Source organism: Bactrocera dorsalis, chromosome 1, assembly GCF_023373825.1.
Source record: "Bactrocera dorsalis isolate Fly_Bdor chromosome 1, ASM2337382v1, whole genome shotgun sequence".
NCBI lineage: Eukaryota > Metazoa > Arthropoda > Insecta > Diptera > Tephritidae > Bactrocera > Bactrocera dorsalis.
The window spans coordinates 81,754,165-81,775,826 of record NC_064303.1 but is presented as its reverse complement, the minus strand read 5'-3'; the positions used below and the strand labels follow the sequence as shown (position 1 = coordinate 81,775,826).

Sequence of the window (21,662 nt, the reverse complement as noted above, 5' to 3'; positions counted from 1 at the left end):
TTTCAAGCGCTTTTGCCATTTTATGGTCCCAGTAATCGTTCACGTATACTAGATGTTCGTCCATAAGACATTGAACAGCTCGAAGTAGTGAAAATATTTCTGCCTAAAGTGTTGCTGAAGACCAAATTTGTCGATTCCAAGGCGGTCTCACGAATTGGGACTGTCTCAAACTACAACCTGGCGGATTTTGAGAAAAGAATTGGGCTTGCAGCCGTACAAAAATTGTTCTCACAAAAGAACTGAAGCCACTGGACCACCAAACTCGTCGTAAATTTGCTGAATTTGCCTTGGAACCACTTGAAAACTATAACGATTTTTTTTGAAAAATTATTCTTGAACAGCCTTTACATTCACCTAAATTGACAGTTTGGTGTGGTATTTGGTCTAGTGGAATCATAGGTCCGTACTTCTTTTGAAATGAAGTTGGTGATACCATCACTGTCAATGGAGTGCGGCAGAGATCGATGATAACCCACTTTTTATGAACGCAATTAGAAGAAGTTGATCTTGACTATATCTGGCTCCAACAACCAAATTATTGCGAAGAAAGTGTATACATTGTAACATTGAATGACCTTCCAGAAGTTGTGACTAATTCTTATGGAGTTATTTTATCGAATGTTCTTCACACTAAATAAGAAAACATATGAAATTCCTTAGCAATTACAGTGTGTTGGTTTTTTTTAAAGAAATGAGATCACTTTTATTGGAAAGCCCTGTATTTTGTACTTAGTATTTGTTGTCAAAAAGTCTTGCGGTATTTTTATTGAATCAATTCGTGTGGCACCCATACATCGAGCTTCTTAGTGACTCCAAGCTTCTTCAAATGGTTTATAACGGTTTGATGACTACTATGCCAGTCTCTTTCGACCAATTCAGCGATTTTATCGCAATTTTCGACATCAGGCCTTCCCGAGCGTGATGCATCTTCGACCACCTCTACACCAGAACGAAAACGTTGAAACTATCGTTGTGCGGTGGAAACGAAAACTGCACAAATTTTATTGGCGGCTTGAGATGCATTTTTGCCTTTATCGTAGTAGTACTGTAAAATATGCCGTATTTTCTCTTTATTTTGCTCCATGTTTGCGACGCTATAACTCACGAACGACTTAAAAGAAACGACAATCAATCAAACACTTGTTAGCGCGTGAAATGAGCTTTCCAAAAAGGTATAGCATGACCCGATGCGACGAATAAAACTAGAACTACGCGCTTTCAGCGCCAACTAGCGAAAATACCGCAGGACTTTTTTGACAACCCACTATTATAAATATACATTGTTATATTTTAATAATTTTTGTACCTATGACTTAGAACCGATTTCTTCAAAATACATGAGAGTGAGATAACTCTGTCGAACACCAAGTGAATTTATTTATTTACTGAAGTAGATCTCTTTATCTGTGCTTTCTAATAGTGGCTTGTTGATGTGGTAAAGGTTTGTACATTTTCAATTCTGTTTATAGTGGTCTGAATGTGTGTGACAAGTTTCATCAAAGGAAGTACACATACTATCCAGATACCGTTAGTTTAACAATACATGGTATTTCAAGAAATATAGTATATTCCATAGATGGAATATTGCTGTGATCAACGTTCAGCTGGATTTTCAGTAAATATTCAATGAAAACTTTGGGACTGTTTGTTAAAAATATAAAACTAATAATAAATAAAGCTTTAATGTCTTTTAGGTGAATGTATATAAATATGATTTTAACTATCTACGACAATTAAAGGGGAAAAATAACTAATTTTATTACAATTGAACATTTCACAAGAACAACACTATACAAACAATTAATTCATTTAATAAGGGTTTGAAGAGCTTTTGATGAAATATCGCGCACAACATTTACGTGTTCATCTTTTAGTCTATCTTACTTTCTTTATTTCGTGTGTAATCATAATTTACAAATAAAATGTTCGTTAAAGAAGAAGTATCGCAAAAAAAATAAAACCTGTATTTTAAAAGAGAGTGCTGTGTATACAAGTATAACATATTATGTTAATAAAAACACAATTTTCCGTAAAATTTATGAATTTTCACGAAAGGTGTAAAATATGGCAGTGCTATTATTTTACTGCCACTCTTAAGCTGCGATGTTTTTCCAAGTGCCTTCTTCAGTCACGGCACTGTTACCTGAGAAAGTGCTCACTTGTGCTGGCCTTCTTTGCAGATGTAAAGGATTATTTACGATTTCACTCACATTTTGCTTTCATTGATTTTTCTCTAGCCTTACCCCGTGCTCTCACTTACTCTAGAGAAAATGCACGTTTAATGCCAGGCATTTGCCGTTCTGTTATCGACCTTGTTTTGCATACGAAAATAGCATGGTGCCCCCTTGGATTATTCTTAGCCTAGAGCAATATAAAATATTGAATTTATGATAAGCGTGTAACCAGCACGTGCACCCAAATCCTTCAAGCCTCAAGCAAAACTCACTGTATGTGTAAATATTTGCTGCCGTTATTCGCCAAACACTCGCAGGTGGTACGACTAAATATTAAGCTATTATAGACGCCTACTTTCAGCTTTTACCTTAATATTATTTGCGCGGCACTTAGAAGGGAGTAAAAGCCTTCAATTATTTCCCTTTTATGAATTATATTATTACTTTTTCGGTTGGCGCAAGCAATTTGTAAGTGTTTCCGACTGTCATTTCGGTGCTTTTAATTGAGATAATAAACTGTAATATATGCAAAGGGTTACGCTAAAACTCTGACGGATTTATTTTTATGCGGTGAGCTTTTGATACTCGTAATTTAGGTTTGCGGAAGTTCAGATAGTGAAAGACTCAAAAGGCAGCGTTTATTATGCGGTAAACATACATACAAAGAATTAAATGCTAACACAACATTCAATGAAGAAAATTTCTTATATTTCTTGAATATACATTTATGTGTTATTTTGAGTTATAATTTTCTATACTTACTTTCTTCGCTATTTTTTAAAGGTTCATTACTTGGAAGTAAACAATTTCGGCAATCAAGATGAATCATTCTTAACCATTAATTATTTAAAGACCTCTCCCCTTCCTTTTCCAGACCTCAGATCGCCCGTATACTACTTTTCCTTTACTTTTGTATTTTACCTTTTCCGATGAGTTTCAATCTACTCTCAATTTTTTTCTTTTTTCCAGAGGACTTGTAAACTCGAAAAAATAGTTCACAATACAGCTTTTTTAAATATTTTTACAAAGATGTGTTTTGCTAAATTACTTGATGCAAAACGTTTGTAAATATATGGTATACTGTACAAAATAAAGTAAACTACTGTGATCAAATTGAAAGGCGAATTTTGTCCATTTCATTTCCTTCAAAGTAGTCCCCCCGCTGCAGTACACTTATGCCAATGAACTTTCCAGTCATCATAGCACTCCTATGATGGCCATCAGAGCCTTCTCCGATTCAGCTTGTATATCCCCAATTGAGTCAAAACAGTGTCTTCGGTGTGGTCATGTGAATTTTCTGAATAGCCCGAAGTTACACGAAGGTAAATCAGGCAAAGGCGATGGTTGCGGCACGATATTAGTTGAAAATGTGGCGAAATGATCACGAATAACCAATGCAGTATGAGATGATGCATTACCGCACTTCTTTGTTCAATAAATCGCAGAATTCACTTTAAGAGCCTCACAAAACGACGCGTATCTCAAATACTAAAGAATATTTTGACGTGAAATTTATGCATTAGTAGCCATAAATAATTAATTATTATAATAAGAGTACACAATTTTTTTATGCGACTATACTGGGTCCATGAGTTTTGCCTATGTCATGTAGGTGTGCAGCCACACTGGACCCAATTTCCCCTGGGTGCACCATTTTGATACTCAATCGTAAAATCTTGTTAAAAAAAAATTATATGTCGGGTTTGTGATGGAGCTGGGCCAGTGACCTGTTATAGTATTATAGCTGCAAGTCTGTATAAGTAAGTAAATTCGTACAGAGCTCTCTTTTGATCGTTCTAAGAGGGCATGGTATTAACTCTGCCTCGGATTCGTCTAAAGAGATTCCTAGCTTGGCCACATATTTTGTTTGCCTATAACTAAAAAACGAACAATTGGAGTTGACCTATCAGTCAGCTTAAGCTACATTTCTTGACTACGTTGGAATTAATCTGTGGCGCCGTCGATGGCCAGAAATGCCGCCTGCATTCTGCATTCTCTTGTAGTTATTCAATAGAACTCGAAAGGCCTTACAACAATTTGAATCCCCCGGTACAGTAGAGATAGTATCCGCGCAATGTCAATGATCTGTATGTGTTATATTCCAACAGCATGTATGGAAGTGGTGCTAAAAGAGCTTTCAACTCCAAAAAGCTTTAAAACGGCGTTATTATTTGCTTGCAATGAGCTTATGAGCAGCATAAACTACCAATAAATTATTGATACTAAAATTGTAATGATATACATTCGGAGTCGCATATTAAAAGTACACACTTCAAACTAGCGGCATTTTCGTTACTAGGTTTCAAATTTAACAGCCCCTTTTGCAATTCAGTTTAAGCGCTCTTTGTTCTAGTAAATTTAGTTACATACCAAATGTTTTGTTATAACACAATTTTTGAAATATTTCACAAGATACGATACCAAACTTTTGAAAAATTATCAATTTACTGTTTATTATTAACCATAAAAAATGCAATATATTACATTTATTAACTTGAAAAAATAATTTTTCTTTGTTTCAGATTATCTCAAGTACTACGTAATTATTTCGAAATTACGTACATCCAAATGAAGAAATAAGACCAATCCCAACAATAATTATAACCAGAAAATAAAGGGAAACACTTTTGAAAATAAAAAACAAATGAATCTGAAAAAGACGAAAAGGCAATACTATTTACTAAAGCAATTGCTCCTCTGTTTTTGAAATATCTGTAAATGTGCACATATCCACGAACTAATATCGCCGAATACTTTTGCTAAAACGTAATTTCATACATACATATGTACATATATATGTGAAAATGTAATTGGGAAAATGCAAAGCAGAAGCAAAATAAAAAACGAACGGGAATTGTGTTAAAACGAAAATAGACGAAACGACAACACACAGACCGAAATCTGTTTTAGCCGGATTTTCAACCGAATAATAAAACCAAAGACGAAAGCGGCTTCAAAAGATAAAAAAGCATCAATATTTTGAATGTTCGCCCGCAAAACAGATTTTTGCATTCGTTTAATCCCAAGCTCAGCAACACTCATGGCAAAAGTAAGAGCATTCCATATAGCGGATACTGTTGTTCGACGCAGCAACGGTACCACCAGCAAATCCTTGGGCGCTGTGGCGGCTATCTCGCTCAAATGGATTCTCCTATGTTCCTGCTTCACAGTGTTCGGTAAATTTCAATTTTTTTGTGTTAAAAAACCATGTAAAACTTGCACAAATTATAATGTGTTGCTCGTTGTTAGAATGTTTATTAGATTTTTAATTACTTTTTAATTACTTATAAGCATATAACATTTGTAGTCCTATTGTCTATTTACTTATGCATATGTGCGCGCTTTGACATGGTGATTACCTGTCTCTTTAATCAAGCTAAAACATTTTTATAGAATTATGTTATATGCGTTTTCAACGCGCCCAAAGGGCTGGTATTAAAAATTGTTTACGAATGAGTATAGGTATGGCATAATTGTAGCTGTCGGCACAACAAGAACTCTATTTATGCACTTATACATATAAACCGGTTCAAATATAAACAAATGCGCAACATAACTCACGGATGTTTGCTGTATGTCAATAAAAAATAAGGTCATTAACTAACTACCCTTCCATTTAGATTATTACTCTCTGATGGTAATTTCATTTATGCATTGTTAAACTAACTGTTTTTTCCAAACTTGGCTGAGGAAATTCAATTATCCAGTTTAAGCCAATCTGCCGACAGCGATAGCGGTGAATATATAGTGTAATTGCATACATACATACGAAATGATTACCATGCAATTATTGGTATTTTTAAGGACAAAAAGTTATTAATTTTCTCACAGGCTTCCGCTCGTATACAATAACAATAATAAATGGTATCGGTAATGGTATATGTTGTTTAGCTTTTTTCGGGATTGTGCTGTCGGCGGATGCCTTCTTCGTGGTAATTGGTTTATGCATTGTGACATTAAGCCCAACCTAGGAGCAGTTTTCTCTTCATTATGTATCTATACGTCGAACAGAAAACCTGCGGCGTCTAGGACAAAGTGCCACGGCTTGGTCACCCTCTTCCCTTTTAACGATAATTTGAATTATTAAAATTGCAAAAAGACTAAGTTTATCCAAATTTGATATTGCACAAACCACTTGACTGATTTGATTTCATTTGCCGTGTAACACCTCCATTACGTCTCTCTCTCTCTTACATTATCGAAAGTGTTGGAATCGGTATATAACCAAGCCTATCAGTGTTAAATGTGTTAAACTAAATGCTAAATAGGGACAGAATCAGTCATAACACGTTCAAATGATATCCATTACTATGGGTGACTTTCAACTATACATAAAATACGAATAAGACAACTTCTTAAAATTTAAAAGCAAGTAAAGAAGGGTTAAGCTCGGCTGTAACTGAACATTTCATACTCTTGCAACTCGTCAAGGTCAAAGCCGGGGAAATAAATTCAGATGCATAAAGTTGGTTGGTTATATGGGGTCAAATTTTTACCCGATTTTAACCGTTCTAGGTTAACTGGATCTTTATATTAGTTATATGGGACCCGACTCAGCCAATTTTTGATACAAGCGTATTTTATTATGAAAAAATTCAGTTGCCCTGAATTTCAGCCTTGATTGGTAATGGGGCGATTTTGAAAATTTTTAGACTACAGGGTTAAGTGTCTTTTCTCATGAAAATATAATATGAAATCTATCTGATTTTAAGCAAACATATTTTCTGATAGATTTAATAATAATTAGTTCCACTTTTCGAAAATTAATAATGTTAATAAAAAGGCAAAGAAATACATACATTCAAATACCTTGAAGGCTGTACTTGAGTTTTACGCAAGCTATTGCAAACACATATAACTGTATATTAAAGTAATAAACATATTAAATTTCAGAGCATTAGGTCCCACCATAATACACTCAATAATTATTTAGAGCACTTTTTTGTGCGATAATAATCCATTGGAGTTGAATTGAATTCAATTTAGCTGTGTTATAATTTCAATTCTTTTTTGATTGTGGATTGTTTCACATGAATAATGGCATACAAATTGGGCTAATAGCTAAGTGGTATTAGTCCAAATCATTTATGCTGCCATTAGTAAAATACGCGATTTGTGCTTTCACAAATAACTCACAATTATTCTGAGAAATTTTTTGACTACAATTTCTTGGTAAATCCCGACAGTGAGCTTCTTACTTGAAGTAATCTTATAAATAATACACATAAATATATCTATATACTATATGCATATGTAAAGTCAGGGCCGGTCTGAGACAAATTATCGCCCTAGACAAATGCCAAATTCTGCGCCCCTTCTAAGCTTATTTTGCATTAAAAGAAAATTTATAATTTTTGATAATTATTAAGGTAATTTTATTGCTCATATTCTATAGGTCAAATTCTATAGTTTTACCATAATACAGTGATCAAATTGAAAGGTAAATTTTTAAGTTATACTTCGAATCGGTATTTTTTTTTCGAATCCGTAATTTTTTTTCTGTAAGTTGTAAGATACGCGTCGTTTTGTGGGGTTCTAAAAGTGAATTCTTCGATTTTTGCTATGCCCGAATTTATTGAACAAGGAAGAGCGATAATGCACCATCTCATAATTAATTGGTTATTCATGATCATTTCGCCACATTTTCAACTAATATCGTGCCGCAACCAGCGCGTTCGCCTGATTTACCTTCGTGTAACTTCGGGCTATTCAGCAAATTCACATGACCACTCCGAGGACACTCTTTTGACTCAATTCAGGATATAAAATCTGAATCGAAGAAGGCTCTGATGGCCTCACGTTGAAGGATTTTTCCAAGTGCTATGATGACTGGAAAGTTCATTGCCATAAGTGTTTTGTATTGGGGAGACTACTTTGAAGAAAATGAAATGGACAAAATTCACCTTTCAATTTGATCACAGAGTATATATTCTATTCAGTTGAAACAATCCAACTTCAGATCAACCTTAACCTTTTTTTGGTATTACAAACTATTTTAAGTCGAAGTTTTAGTGGTCTTGTCAACGTAAAATAAGAAGGTTTGACATATAATTAAACAGCTGAAAATTAATGTTTGTTATTGCACACGAAGATGTGAATAATTATTAAAATGGACTCTAAATTTGATTAATATTATGATGACTGATGTGGTACGCGTAAGTAGAATCCTTCGTACTCAAACAAACCCATCTGAACTAACTAAGATCAAGTAGACCATAGTTTTACTGGCTAATAAACGAATTTTAAATAAAATTTTTTGTAGGATTCATAGATAAATTTCGTTGAGAAATGTACACCGAACTCTTCATTTCATTGTCGGTAGGCATCAATAATGTATTTTAAGTAATTTTTATTTTGAGCTGGCGTATTCTACATATCGATGGTTGTTAAGTAGACTTCAAATATTTTGGATTATGGTTTTTATGCGTAAAGGATAAAACATGAATTATCGAAAAGGAGCAAAACCTTTCTAAAGATTAGTTTTACTCAAAGAGTATATTCGTAGTGGATGAAAGTTATATTTGATGTCCCCACATTTTAGTTTTCGCCGTCCTGCTTCGAAACTTTTCTCTAAAGACTCAATATGACACAATAAATAAATTCAATAATATTCAACTATAGTACATAGGAGTTACTATTTTAAAATGAATAATAGTTGTTGTTTATAATTTTGTATCAGAATGCGAAAATATGAAACTATGATGTTTATGAAATAAATGAAGTCATTTCGTAAATTGGTATATGTTTTATTTAAACAAAAAAATAAATAAAACATGTAAAGAAAATTTCTGGCGCCTTACTTGGCCATATGGACGTGCCGGCCCTGCATATACTCGTAATGCAGAATACACATATGTATGTACATCATATGCGTCAGTGTGTCGATATTGAATTAAGTTATTCCATCAAAATCCATTAATATAATTGGCAGTATGGTTGTTATTGCTTCGTTATTTTGAAAATGTATCATAATAATATTATTATAGGAGCCAAATATTAATACAGAAGGCGCAAGAAGGCAGTCAGATTAAAAATGCTTTCAAATCGAAATTATTGATTTGTTAAGGGTGGCCAAATACAATACTAATATAGTATGAGTACTATTTGCGCTAAATGATTAATAAATAATGAAAATAATAAAAAAGTGTGTGCAAAATTTGTAAATACTTCCAAACAGTAGGTGCAAGATCAGTTGGTAATATTTTCAAATGATTGTTTCCATTTTTGGCACTAAACTACCTTAACTCAGGTGATAAAAACGCTGAAATTAGTTGGCATAATCTTTAAATAACAAAGCTGCTGGAGAAAATAATTCGAGCTGCAGAACTTAATCGACCATGTACAATCTTCCATAAGAGTGTACAGCTGCTGGCGTATGCCGACGATATTGATATTATTAGCTTCAACATCCGCACCGTTAGTTCTGCTTTCTCCAGCAAAGCGAATGAGTGATTCTGATAGTGAACAAGGACAACACGAAGTCTTGTCATTAAAAAAACAGTCGTCGCACTCGCGTCTAGGCTCCTACGTCACTGCAGACAGTTATAACTTCGAAGTCGTAGTTAATTTCGTCTATCTTGGAACCATTATTAACAATGTCACCCTCGAAATCTAATGCAGAATAACTATTGCCAATAGGTGCTACTTTTAACTGAGTAGGCAATTGAGAAGTAAAGTTCTCCCATGACGAACAAAGACCAAACTCTAAGTACTGCTATGATGCAGAGGCGTGGACGATGACAACATCAGATGATCACTCCATACTACACTATGATAACACGTTATCAGCATATATAAAAATACATATACATATATTATACCGAAATATTGCTTTCGCCTCTAGAGAAGCGTGGGAAAGGGGCGATGTTAAAGGGCACGCAGGCATTGCATCTATACAGATGGGTCCGAAATATTATATAACCGTGTGCGAAATGGTATCTTTTCAGCAAAATTTCAAATCGAAATTGTCCTCCATTTATCAGACCTCTGCAGTGTCTTCCAAGTGCAGATCACAGTAAGCAAAAAAGTCTTACTGTTCTGACAAGGAGTGCGTTCACAGCAAGGAATATATAGAGGTTGCAAAAAATATATATATGTATATACCCGGGTAGCGAAGCGGCGTGAAAATCACAGAAGTGTATAAGGGTTTCGTCAAAACTAGTGAAAGACTTGAGTCACATGTAGAAATTTAGTCGACGAACGTGTTATAAATTTGGCTCAGTATCTGTGCGGTCAATTCTGACTTGCTCAACAAGTAGGTAAACGTGATATGAATGGAACGAATGTTACAATTGTCGATTATTAATTTCAATAGGAATGATATAAGAACTTTAGTTTCTGAACAAAGTTTCAGAGGTTGTAAAATTAACTCGGATGAATTTTATCAGAAGCAAAGGGTGATTAAGAGATGAGACAATAGATTAGGCAGTCCTGGTGCTATCACAATCCTCCTAAATATTCCTATTTAATTACATAATATCTCTAAAATATTTTCTCAAATTCTCAAATTTATATGAGTAATAGTAACTGCAAATATAACATTGCAAAGTTGGATGCTCGAGGTGAGCTTTTTCTTGTAACCGTCTTTTCAAAGTTGTCAAGATTTCTAGAGAATTGCTCAACCGATATTAATAAAATTTTAGAGAACGACTAATAAAAAAATATCGAAACATTCCAAGTTATGAACATTTCTCTTTAAAAATTTCACAGAATCTTTAAATATTTATAAATGTTTATATAAAAAATATATCGAAAATATGCCGTTTTTGCTTGACGAAACCCATGTAACCTCTTCATAGTTAAAATGAGCTTCGCCAAAATATAAAATGGTGTCAAAATAATGTTTCGTCAAAGTATTCCCAAATGGTCATATAAACTGATCATTTCATATTTCACTTTTGCCAATTTTTATACCAACGTATAAAAAAAATTTAATACCGCAAAATTTGATCACATTTATTCACATTCAACCTTCCTCCTGCTGTCATACCGTATGTAGGTAATGTTAGTTAGTAAAGTAAAGTAAAAACAAATCATCATAAAATAAGGTTTCAACGTTTAAAACGTATTTGCAGTTTTACAAAAACGTTCCAGAAGGCACGACGACTCTAGCTAATTACCGAATAACATACTTTTCGGTTTTAGTTTAATATTTTGTAAAAATTATATTTTAATTGAAAAAAGCACATTTTTTTTGAATATTCGAAATACTTCTAACCCCTTAAATGTGTTGTGTTACGTATAGGCCTCGTTGCTTCTAATTTTATTTTATTAATTTTATTAAATCTACTAAGCATATATGGCAGGTTTTATTCAAAACTATAGCTAAAATACCCAAATAGTCCTGACATATATGCTTTATACCTTTGCGTGCTCTTAATATAATATAACGTCTTAAATTCTTATTAAAAATGCTTAGAAAACTTCTGCGCATATTTAATAAGGTACTTAAGACTTAATGTTCAAGGCCGTGCAGAGAAATGCCGCTATATTTCACCTAAATTGGTGGGCAGGGAGTAGAAACATTAACCTAATGATCGCAAAAAAACACGCACTTAATTTTTGCGTTTTTTTTTTGCTCAAGTATAAACTTACCGCAATTTTGGCATTTGCCAGCGGCCCAAGGCTACTAAATTGTCGTCCTACAGCGCCTGAATGAAGCGGAATGAAGGCATAAATCTAACGGGAAAAATTGCCAATTTTAAGCATAACTATATACAAACAAAAGCACTGGCAAACAATAAACAGACCGGCAGACGCATAATTAACATGGTCAAAGCAGCCACTGTGACCGACGAACAACATCAACAATGCCACAATCATCATCATCATCAGCAGCAGCGTCGACAATACTAGGGCCAACGGGAAAAGGGGCACACGGATGCGGTTAACTCCCACTAGTAAGTGCGTTGCTGAGGTGGGCGGCTATTGCATGCTGCTCAAATAAAGCGCCGACCGCAGCGCCCAATTTTAATTAGTGAAATTATGCTGTGTGTACCCTCAGCAAACGCCTCGCCACTTAAGTACAGGCCCGCCTCTCCCATGCCTATCTCGTTGCATTACTTAGCAACGCGCTCATCAGCGTCACGACATCACGTCCACTTGATATAGGCGTTACGGTTACATTTGTGCGCGTGTGTGTGTATTGTCTTTGTCTCTTTAGGGTCAGTCGCCTTTTGCAGAAAGCATTGTTCAGTACTTTCTTGTTTGTTTTTACTTTTTAGTAATAATCTCTTTCCCTTCCTCTTCCTCTACGGATTGTATGTGTTCTCAAATACATTATGGCTTCTATTTTGCTTTTTTGCACTGCAGTCTCTCTTCATTTAATTTTTATTTCCGAGTGTTCTTGTGACCTTACTTAATTTTTTGACTTCGAAATACTTTGTTTGGCAATAAAAGGTTATTTAAAGAGAAGTTAAAAAATTGTTTGTTTTTGCTTTTACTTTTGACAATTTACCTGTGATATGCTACAAAATTCAAATACATACTTATTTTTACTGAAACAAGGGATGTTTCCAGTTATATTTACATCATCAACCAACATATGTGAATTGAGTGTCTTCTTTTTGTCTATCAGCACTACTCCCGAATATACAAAACTTCGACAGTCACCTTCTGTTCTTTGCAAGGTCACGCCTTATAAGGTACTTATGCACTTGGCCGTTCCATTCGATGCATGGGTACTCATTCTTACGGTGTCCACTCGTGATTTTGGAATCAAGGGAGATTTTCGCTGGAGCATAGTCTTCCATACCTACGAAATGGGCATGGAATCGTTTGGTTTATATGCGCTTACCTATATTCAAAGCTCATACAATTCTTGGTTCCACCTTCTCCGATCATCCCTCATGCAGTCGGCTCCAAAGACTTTACCGAGAACAATTCTACAGAATGCTTCAAGTGCTCTTTTATCTCGGTTCGGGAATGTTTCTGCGCCGTATAATAGGACGGGAATGATTAGAGACTTTCAGGGCGTAATTTTTGTGCATCAAGAGAGGAAAAAGCTTCTCAATTGCCTACCAATTCTACAGTAGCCCCTATTCGCAAGAGATTTGCTGCATTTGGTCTGCAGTCATAGATTGTTGTTGGAATTTATGCTGGTTCCGAGATTCATGTAGAAAAAGTCCTTCCAATAGTGACGTAGTTCCCTAACCGTACCGAATTTGCGAACTGGACAACAGAGTACAGACTGGATTTTTATTTGCAGTCGATTGCATTAAAATTCCGATTCCCTGCAATTTGAGGTGCGACATTTGACAGCCTGTACTTATTCACTCTGTATCTGACACCGATTATTGTCACAGATCAGAGCCGCAACAGAATCCGTCGAGTCGCTAGGCGAAAAAAACTTCGAAGCTTACAAGGAATTAGGCGATTGGTCAGCTATGTTTACTAGAATTATTTTGACGTAAACGAAGAATTTTCAGACTTGTCAGAACAGCAGAATGAATATTGATGTCTTTCATGCAACATATTTGCAGTGAGGCACTCGTGCTTTCGGTTAAGGTTTAGAACAACTAATTTAAAAAAGGTTTCAACTACAAGGCTTTCGCAGAGACATTCCTTAGAATCATATGAATGGTTTGAAACCGATTATTAGGAGCAAATTTCTTGATTACGTCAACACTATTGCACACTTTACCGTCAAGTCTACTTGCGTCCGTAGTACTGAACGCCATTCATAGTGTAGCAATTTATACCTACACCGACTTTCTTCTCGCGAATGAAATACTTAAGCTAATTCCAGAAGAGCTCAAGTTGTCACTTAAAGTCACAAGGAACTTCGTTCTTTGTGAATAACCGTTGCAACAAAAACAACTGTATCCAAATCTCTAACCACGGACTCATTATAAAACTCTTGGATCAATGAGCCAACGTACTGTTAACTGTTCATTAACGTCGAATCGGATCACTTTGGTATTTTCAGTAAGGTGCTTATAGCGATCGTCATTCGGTCGAACATATACGTATATTTAAGTTTGCTTTGGGCATTAAATTTTGATAATACCTTTAAAGACCAAACAGTCGCACATATTGACATACAAGTATGTATGTAATTATCTGCGCATGTAAACAAATTTGGAAGAATTATACGCATAATGTTTGTATATTTGTCTACACTCATTTGTTTAGAAATATGTATAATTTTTGTTTAAAGCCAAATGTCCGTTGTCACGGTCAACCAATGGCCGAAGTTCACGTTTTGTCAAAGAGTCAATGTGTCGAAGGACTGCTGCGACGACAAAGCGTCACAACATTGTATTGCTGACCGAACCCAAACCTAACTGTGCCGAAAAAAATAAACAAACGAACTCCGATTGTCCCCGCTTTGCTTGCGAGATGCGGAAAAATATTTTAAAATTATATAATATTTTAAACCAAGAAGAGCTGTGTTGCCACGTTTTTCTGTGCTTTGGAGGTTTGCGGGGTTGACACTTTTCCTTTTTAGAACGAACATTAGAAATTTTTGATTTTATGATTTTTAGCTTTTGCCATCGTCGTAAAAGGACGCATTTTGGAAAAGGCAAGCTCGAAGAGATGTAAATGTGTTTGCTTTTATGAATTAAGTGAGTTTTCCTGTTGAAAGTGCGTTTGGATTCAGATATTTGGCTCCCAACTTAAATGTGATGCTACAGAAGCTTTTTGGAACATTGTTTGATGTTTTTGTAGAACATTGTTTGATGTCTGATATATGATAAACGATAATATCTTGATTTAAATCTTAATTTTGCTTACGTAAGTATGTAATGTATACACGCCGTCACATATTGTCAAGTCCAATTCGGGCCAAAAATATTCGGTTATTATTGAGTGGCAGCAATTCTCATTCACAGTAACGTGCCGGTCATCACGGAAGAAGTACGGGCCAAGGACGCCACCGGCCTATAAACCGTACCAAACCATAATTTTTTCGGAATGAAATGGTAACTTATAGAGTACGTGTGGATTGCTTCCTGACCAATAACGCATATTTTTCTTATTAACGAAGCCACTCAGCCGGAAATGACCTTCCTCGCTGAAGATAATTTTTCAATAAAAACCCAGATAATTTTCAAGTTATTTCTCAGCCCAATTCACGAACATGAGGGTCTTCTGGTGGTCAAACGGCTTCAGTTCTTGCGTCAATTTGATCTTGTAAGGATGTAGCCAAGATCTTTTCGCAAAATTCGCCACCATGACGTCGCAGAGATGCCAAACGCGTGGGAACAACGTGTGACAGAATGACTTGGGTCTTCCTCATTTGATGCGCTAGCGGCAGCAATATTATCGAACTATGGGGACTTCTTTATCTCATTGGCACAGGAACATTTTGTACTGTGCCTTTGGATTATAATTTTTCCACTAGGTGCTAAATTGTTGATCTCACAATTATGACGACCATAAATTAGATATAGCGGTCTTAAAGTTAAGGCTATTGGCTCCGAATTTCGGAAGTCAATTTTAATAATTCCAACTCGCGTTCCTATGGAAAACCCCGTTAGATACCAAGTTACATATGTGCATGATAGCTTCATATGAAAGTTGTAAATTATGAATCATATATTTTTATTGCTATATATTATATCAATTTTGCATGAGTTCATACAAGTTCCTAAATTGATATCATTTAATTTGATTGCATGTAAAAGTATAAAAATGTAAGCAAAAGTCCAACGTGCGCTTGTAATAGAAATGTATGTTTCTGAACATATTTTTCTTTCAATGCTCAGCTCTGTTCACGCACCAATGTTACAATTTCTCTTTCCGAGCTAGCAGTGGTGAAATCTACTCATTGTATTTTGTTAGCAATTCAACCGTCTCTATAATTTACGTTCTCTGGGTCGAACACCACCGGAAAAGGAATTAGTGGCAAACGGACTGCAATGCTTAGTTCAGAGAATGAAAATAGAGTTTATTGGGTTAGGTTACCTTAAAAACTGCATAATTTTTTTTAAAGAAATATGGTTCAAATTTTGTACCAAAGTCATACTCTAAACGCCGAGTTTAATGATTTCTTTAGGCTCCTTAAAAAAAATGAGCCACATAAAATCAATTTTCTTGTCAAGGCGGTTTACGCTTACGGTATTCTTGTATTGCAGATCAGCATAATTTATTAATATGCTTTCTCTCCACCTAAATCCATGAACGAAAAGTACCTTTAGCTTGAGGGTGGTCATGGTAAAATGAAAAAGTTTACGACCTTCAATTCCATCATCTTTAAACTGCCATCAATCTGGCGGCGATATACGAGAAAGGCAATTTATAATTTTACCCAGATAAAAGAAGAGAAATGGAATACGTGCCAATTTAAATTTGATAAAGACTTAAGATACGGCAACTAGCAATACTGGAAAATAAAGGAAAATAACGCAAGCTACTTATATATGGAACATACACACTGGTTGAAGAGACCGCACAAAGCCAAGGAAAAGTAAACAAGAACGCCGGATTGACAACGGCAAATGGGATTTATTGTATCTTACAAAGGTAATGTACTACGAACAACAATGGCGCAGTGTGCGACTTGCAGTTGCACGTTGCAGCTATATGTTGCAGGAATCAATCCATGCTTTAAGGATATTCAATTACTCGTCAGCCACACTTCAATATCAGTCAATCAATGCAAAATAAGCGTGGCGATAGAGGGCGTATACGTAACAATTGCGAGTGAATAAATGTCATTTCAAGTGCAAGACACAAGCGAAAGTAACTATGCGCCTCAGCACATATATCTATATACCTATAATAAAAATACGCAGAGTATAAAAGCGGCTAAGGGCTTTCGGTACGTGTGGGCAGAACATAACGCGGCGTGAAGCTGGCATGTCGCAGCGCAAATAAGTTGTATGGCTAGGGCTTATAGCACCAGTCCGTAGGGGATGAATTGGTTAGCGACGTGTTTGGTAGTATTTGCAAACTCCGGATGTAGGCCCTTAAGCCATCATCGATGAGCGGCGGCAACATATTCATCTTGTGTCGCATGCTATTATGATGTATCCGCGGGCGTGCACGTCAGAGAATGTGGGTGGGTATGTGTGTGTCTAACCCGGTTTATAAGGTCGCTGTTGCAGCGTCATTGTCATATTTCTCCCTACCGCTATAGTTCTGCAAAGAATTTTCGAGTTTGTATGCGACATGTATGTTCAGTTAGAAAAATAAGAGAACGTGTTCTATCTGCAATCAGATTCGGAAGCTGCATTATTATTCTGACTTCGGAAATTGCAAATAATAAAAGCAGTAAATTTAAATTTTATTTTTATTATATGAGTAAAATAGGTTCATATTTGCTTTAGGTAAGGCATATTTTAATACTAGTCTTCAGGACGGGGAAATTTTTAGAAATTATAGCATGAAATGGAAGCTTAAAAAAAATTAGTACGGAGTAACTAAGTTAAGCACAGTTTAAGTCCAGATACCTGCCAATAAATTGAAATAATAAAAAAGTTTTCTCCGCGATGGATGTTTCGTTTTTGAGCACCTATCAGAAAGAAAAACATGTTCGACGTTGAGGAAAACCAACACAAGTCAGTTTTTGCAGAGTGGTTGGTGCGCACTGAAAGTCAACCGAAATAGCAAATATTTTTTGTTGGAAATCCAATCTAGTTAATTTTATCGACGGCATTAGGCGTGATGACTCCAAATATTACTGAACGTTGCTAACCGAGTGAAGGTCGATATCCAAGTCAAACTTTGCTACTTCTCCAAAAAACTCACGATGTGTTACGGCCGATAATTTGAAAGTAGTATATCGATTATTTCCCCTTTTCAAGAAGTGTGGGCTATATATCCATGATGAACCGAACAAAAAGTTGGCTGGCAAGGTTGTGGCATCGGTATTTTGGGTTGCACGTGGTATAATAACGACTATTTTCAAAAGGAAAAAGTCAATAACAGTGACTATTACTTTGCGTTATTGGAGCGTTTGCAAGACAAGATCACAAAACTCAACCCCATTTGAAGAAGAAGAAAGTTTTGTTTCAGCAAGACAACGCACGGTGTCACAAATTAATAAATCTTCTTCTTCTTTACTGGCGTAAACACCGTTCCCGCGATTATAGCCGAGTTAACAACAGCGCGCCAGTCGCTGATTCTTTACGCTAAGTGGCGCCAATTGGAGATTCCAAGCGAAGCGAGGTCCTTCTCCACCTCGTCTTTCCAATGGAGTGGAGGTCTTCCTCTTCCTCTGCTTCCTCCGGCGGGTACTGCGTCGAATACTTTCAAAGCTGGAGTGTTTTCGTTCATCCGGAATGGAGAGGTAATCCCAGAAACTGAGGTATAATGTATAAAAAATAATGTTTCGCTCTCGAAGATACTATGCCCATTGAATGATTAAATCAAATCGTATCCAAAAATAATTGAATTTATATTCCTTGGCATTCACGAAAAATAGATATTGTAGATGGGCATAACCGGGCCACTGTCACGCCCACAAAACGCTATTTAACGAAAACGTATAAAGTGAGAAAACTAAACACTAATTTGAGATACATAACAGCAATTTGGCCAAGGGGACCACAGAAACAAGGAACACCTCTTGATAAACACTTTTTTTAAGCGAGCGTCACCCCGTCACCTCAATGCTTTAATGCACATATCTTCCATTTTTCTAAAGTTCGCTTAATCAGTTATACGTATGGGATTATATATGGTAGATACAAATTATTAGCTGAATTCCGAGTGACTGCCAGTATGTCGGTTCGTCCGTCTGTGCAAGTTGTAACTGGTGAAAAAAAAAAACTTGATTGAACTAAAATCACAAACCAAAAGTGAGGGCTGGGCGGGTTAGCAGGTGGGTGTAATCGAACCACTGGTTACCATTGGTAGATTATTTAAGGGTTTCATACTCGTCCGTTTTTGGTTTTGTTACAGTTATCTAATGAATATGCGAAAGTATTATTTCTTTTAGGGAAAATAGTAAGAATAAGAATTCTAAATAAAGTTCTCGAGACTATCGAAAAATCATTGGTTGATGCGAAGGTCCAGTAAAACATACACTTAACAAATTAATAAAAAAAAAGTAAAGTACTATACGAGGTTGTTGTATAAGTTTTGTCGTTCGATAAGAGAGGGCGTTGCTGCTAGCCCAAAATTTTTTGGTTTTGTTTGTACATTCTTCGTATGAAGGTATGTGAAGTTTCATTTCAATGTGTCAATTCATTCTTCGTTTACAAGCCAATTAGTGTCGCCTTGTCACAGTATTTTTATACAATGGAAAAAATTGAATATCGTGCAGTAATAAAATTCTTATTTTTGGAAGGTGTATACAAGTATATAATGATTGTTCACCCTACAAATAGAACATTAGAAAGATGGGTTGCTGACTTTAAACGCAGTCGTACAAGCCTTGAAAACAATCCACGTGAAGGACGTCCAAAAAGCGCATCAACACCAGAAATCATAGCCAAAATACAGGATACAGGTGCCGCCTTCGCTAACAATGGAACATAAACACATTCGAATATACGGATAAGTGTAGGTAAACAAGTGTAGCGTTAGGAAATTGTGAATTTATAACTTCTTCCCTAAATTTTATTAGTTCTGCATTATTAATAGTCTTGATATGTATGCGAGAATTTCCATTAATACCAACATTTAAACTTTTGCTTCCCCGAACACTGACCTAAAATTAATAATTTACTAAGGCATCACTTTATTAACCAGCAGGAAGTATTCGGCAAAGTTTCCTAGTCAACTGTGAAAGTCACACAACACAGAGAGTGCTAAGAGATTGTCCCGCATATGCGTATAATAACCGAAAGGAAAGTAAAAGTCACAAACCAGCAAAACTTCTTTTCCCACCTCAACTTTCACCTTCGATAGCAAAAAGTTCGGTTACATTAAATATATATGAAAGTGTTTTGCTGGCACATTTAGGAACAGTCAGTTAACTTTAATTGCACAAGCCACATTCATACAAACAGTAGGTATCACAATCACAACGATAGTTGCCATACACATGGGAGGTTTGGATTGACTTCTGACTTTATCAACAAATGCTGAGATTGGTTGGTCATTTCCGATGGTATTTATTACTGTTTACCTGTATATGGTCATGCGAAATATTTCAATGGGAAAGTTTGTGCTTTGAATAAATTATGACAAGTATGGTAGATCTTCCGGGATGACCCTTCCGAGTTTGCCTCGACAGTGATATCGTAAATCCACAGGTGTTAAATATGATGGTCCTTTTTCATTTGCGGCCGAATTTATAATAGATTATTCAAGTGCTAAGAATTATCAGACGAGCAGAAAAATTAGTTTCGTTTTTAGAAGAAGTAACAGAGAACAAGGAGTGTAGTTCACATGTATGCATCAAACCTTGATGAAACACATTTATAAGTTGCACAACTGTAAAAAATTGGTTCCATCAAGTGCTGCTGATACTACCCTGTGTAATTACACGCGGAAGATGATTCTAGTGGACGTTCAACAATTTGTTACCGACGAAAAATAACAATCCGCAGACTGATTTTGGATGGTCACGAAACGAGGTTGACGGAAGTTGGTAAACATTACGAAGCTCTTAAAGGAACCGGTGAGTTATACAAAGCTGGTGCCGATTAATGGTGGTAGAGTTCATTTAAAGTGATGAAAGATTTCAGTGAATTACATACATCACATCCTCAACGAGTTAGTTTAGGTTTCGGATTTACTGATTAATGTGGGATGGCAACACAGGTCAAACGCAACTCTGGGAGACCAAATCAACACCGGGGACATAACTGACAGCTTTGGCTAAAACTCAACGTAACGGACAATATGGTAGATCGGACATATTCGTTCTGTCTAGATGTGTCGAAGTGAAAAGAACTTATTTGTAAAAGTATTTAATGTTATAACGCCGAATCAGTTTATGACTATTGGAATAAGTTTGTAACCATTTATTTTCCTTTGTGAACCTATTTAACGGTAATACATAAGAATTTTAATAAATAATAAATCAAATCGGATTGTGGTACGTTCAATATTAAAACCGGGCGAAAAAGCTTCGAAATCGCGCTTTTCCGATATTTAGTAAATTTATGGATTTCTCAAATTCCAAATAAATTTCTAATGAATACAAAATGTAATGAACAAAGTGAAGCGTAAGAAACTGTTTAGATTTATTAGACTTATTAGTATAAATTACAAAATATTTGATTTTGGCTAATAAACATTAAAATAAGAAAAATATTCATTGCGTACATATCTCTTAATAAACGAAGATATCCTTGTAAACTTATTTGCATTGTTAGAGTTATTAACTAAGATGATTGGATAATTGGAACGTTATCGTTAAACTCACGTTTCTACTTCGACTATAAATTGAACGAACAAAACTGTGTATTTTTTTTTTTTAGAAGAGATGCTTCCAATTTTACCACTATTGTCATTGCTGCAAGTATGAGCCTTTATATATTACTTAAGGTATTCTATTCATGTACGCATCTCCATATATGATACTAATATAACGTATCCATGCAAAAGAGAGTATGTTGGAGTGATCCAATTCGAGCATCAAAACCAACT

General features: G+C 35.5%; 1 protein-coding gene across 1 annotated transcript in view; it reads left to right on the top strand.

Moving 5' to 3' along the window:
- Positions 1-21,662, top strand: part of LOC105228637 (uncharacterized) — a 63,948-nt gene that overhangs the window by 1,732 nt on the left and 40,554 nt on the right. Inside the window, exon 2 of the mRNA XM_049450337.1 lies at positions 4,697-5,350. Coding sequence (XP_049306294.1) covers positions 5,158-5,350 — 193 coding nt within the window. The 5' untranslated portion in view covers positions 4,697-5,157. The remainder of the gene's footprint in view (positions 1-4,696; positions 5,351-21,662) is intronic.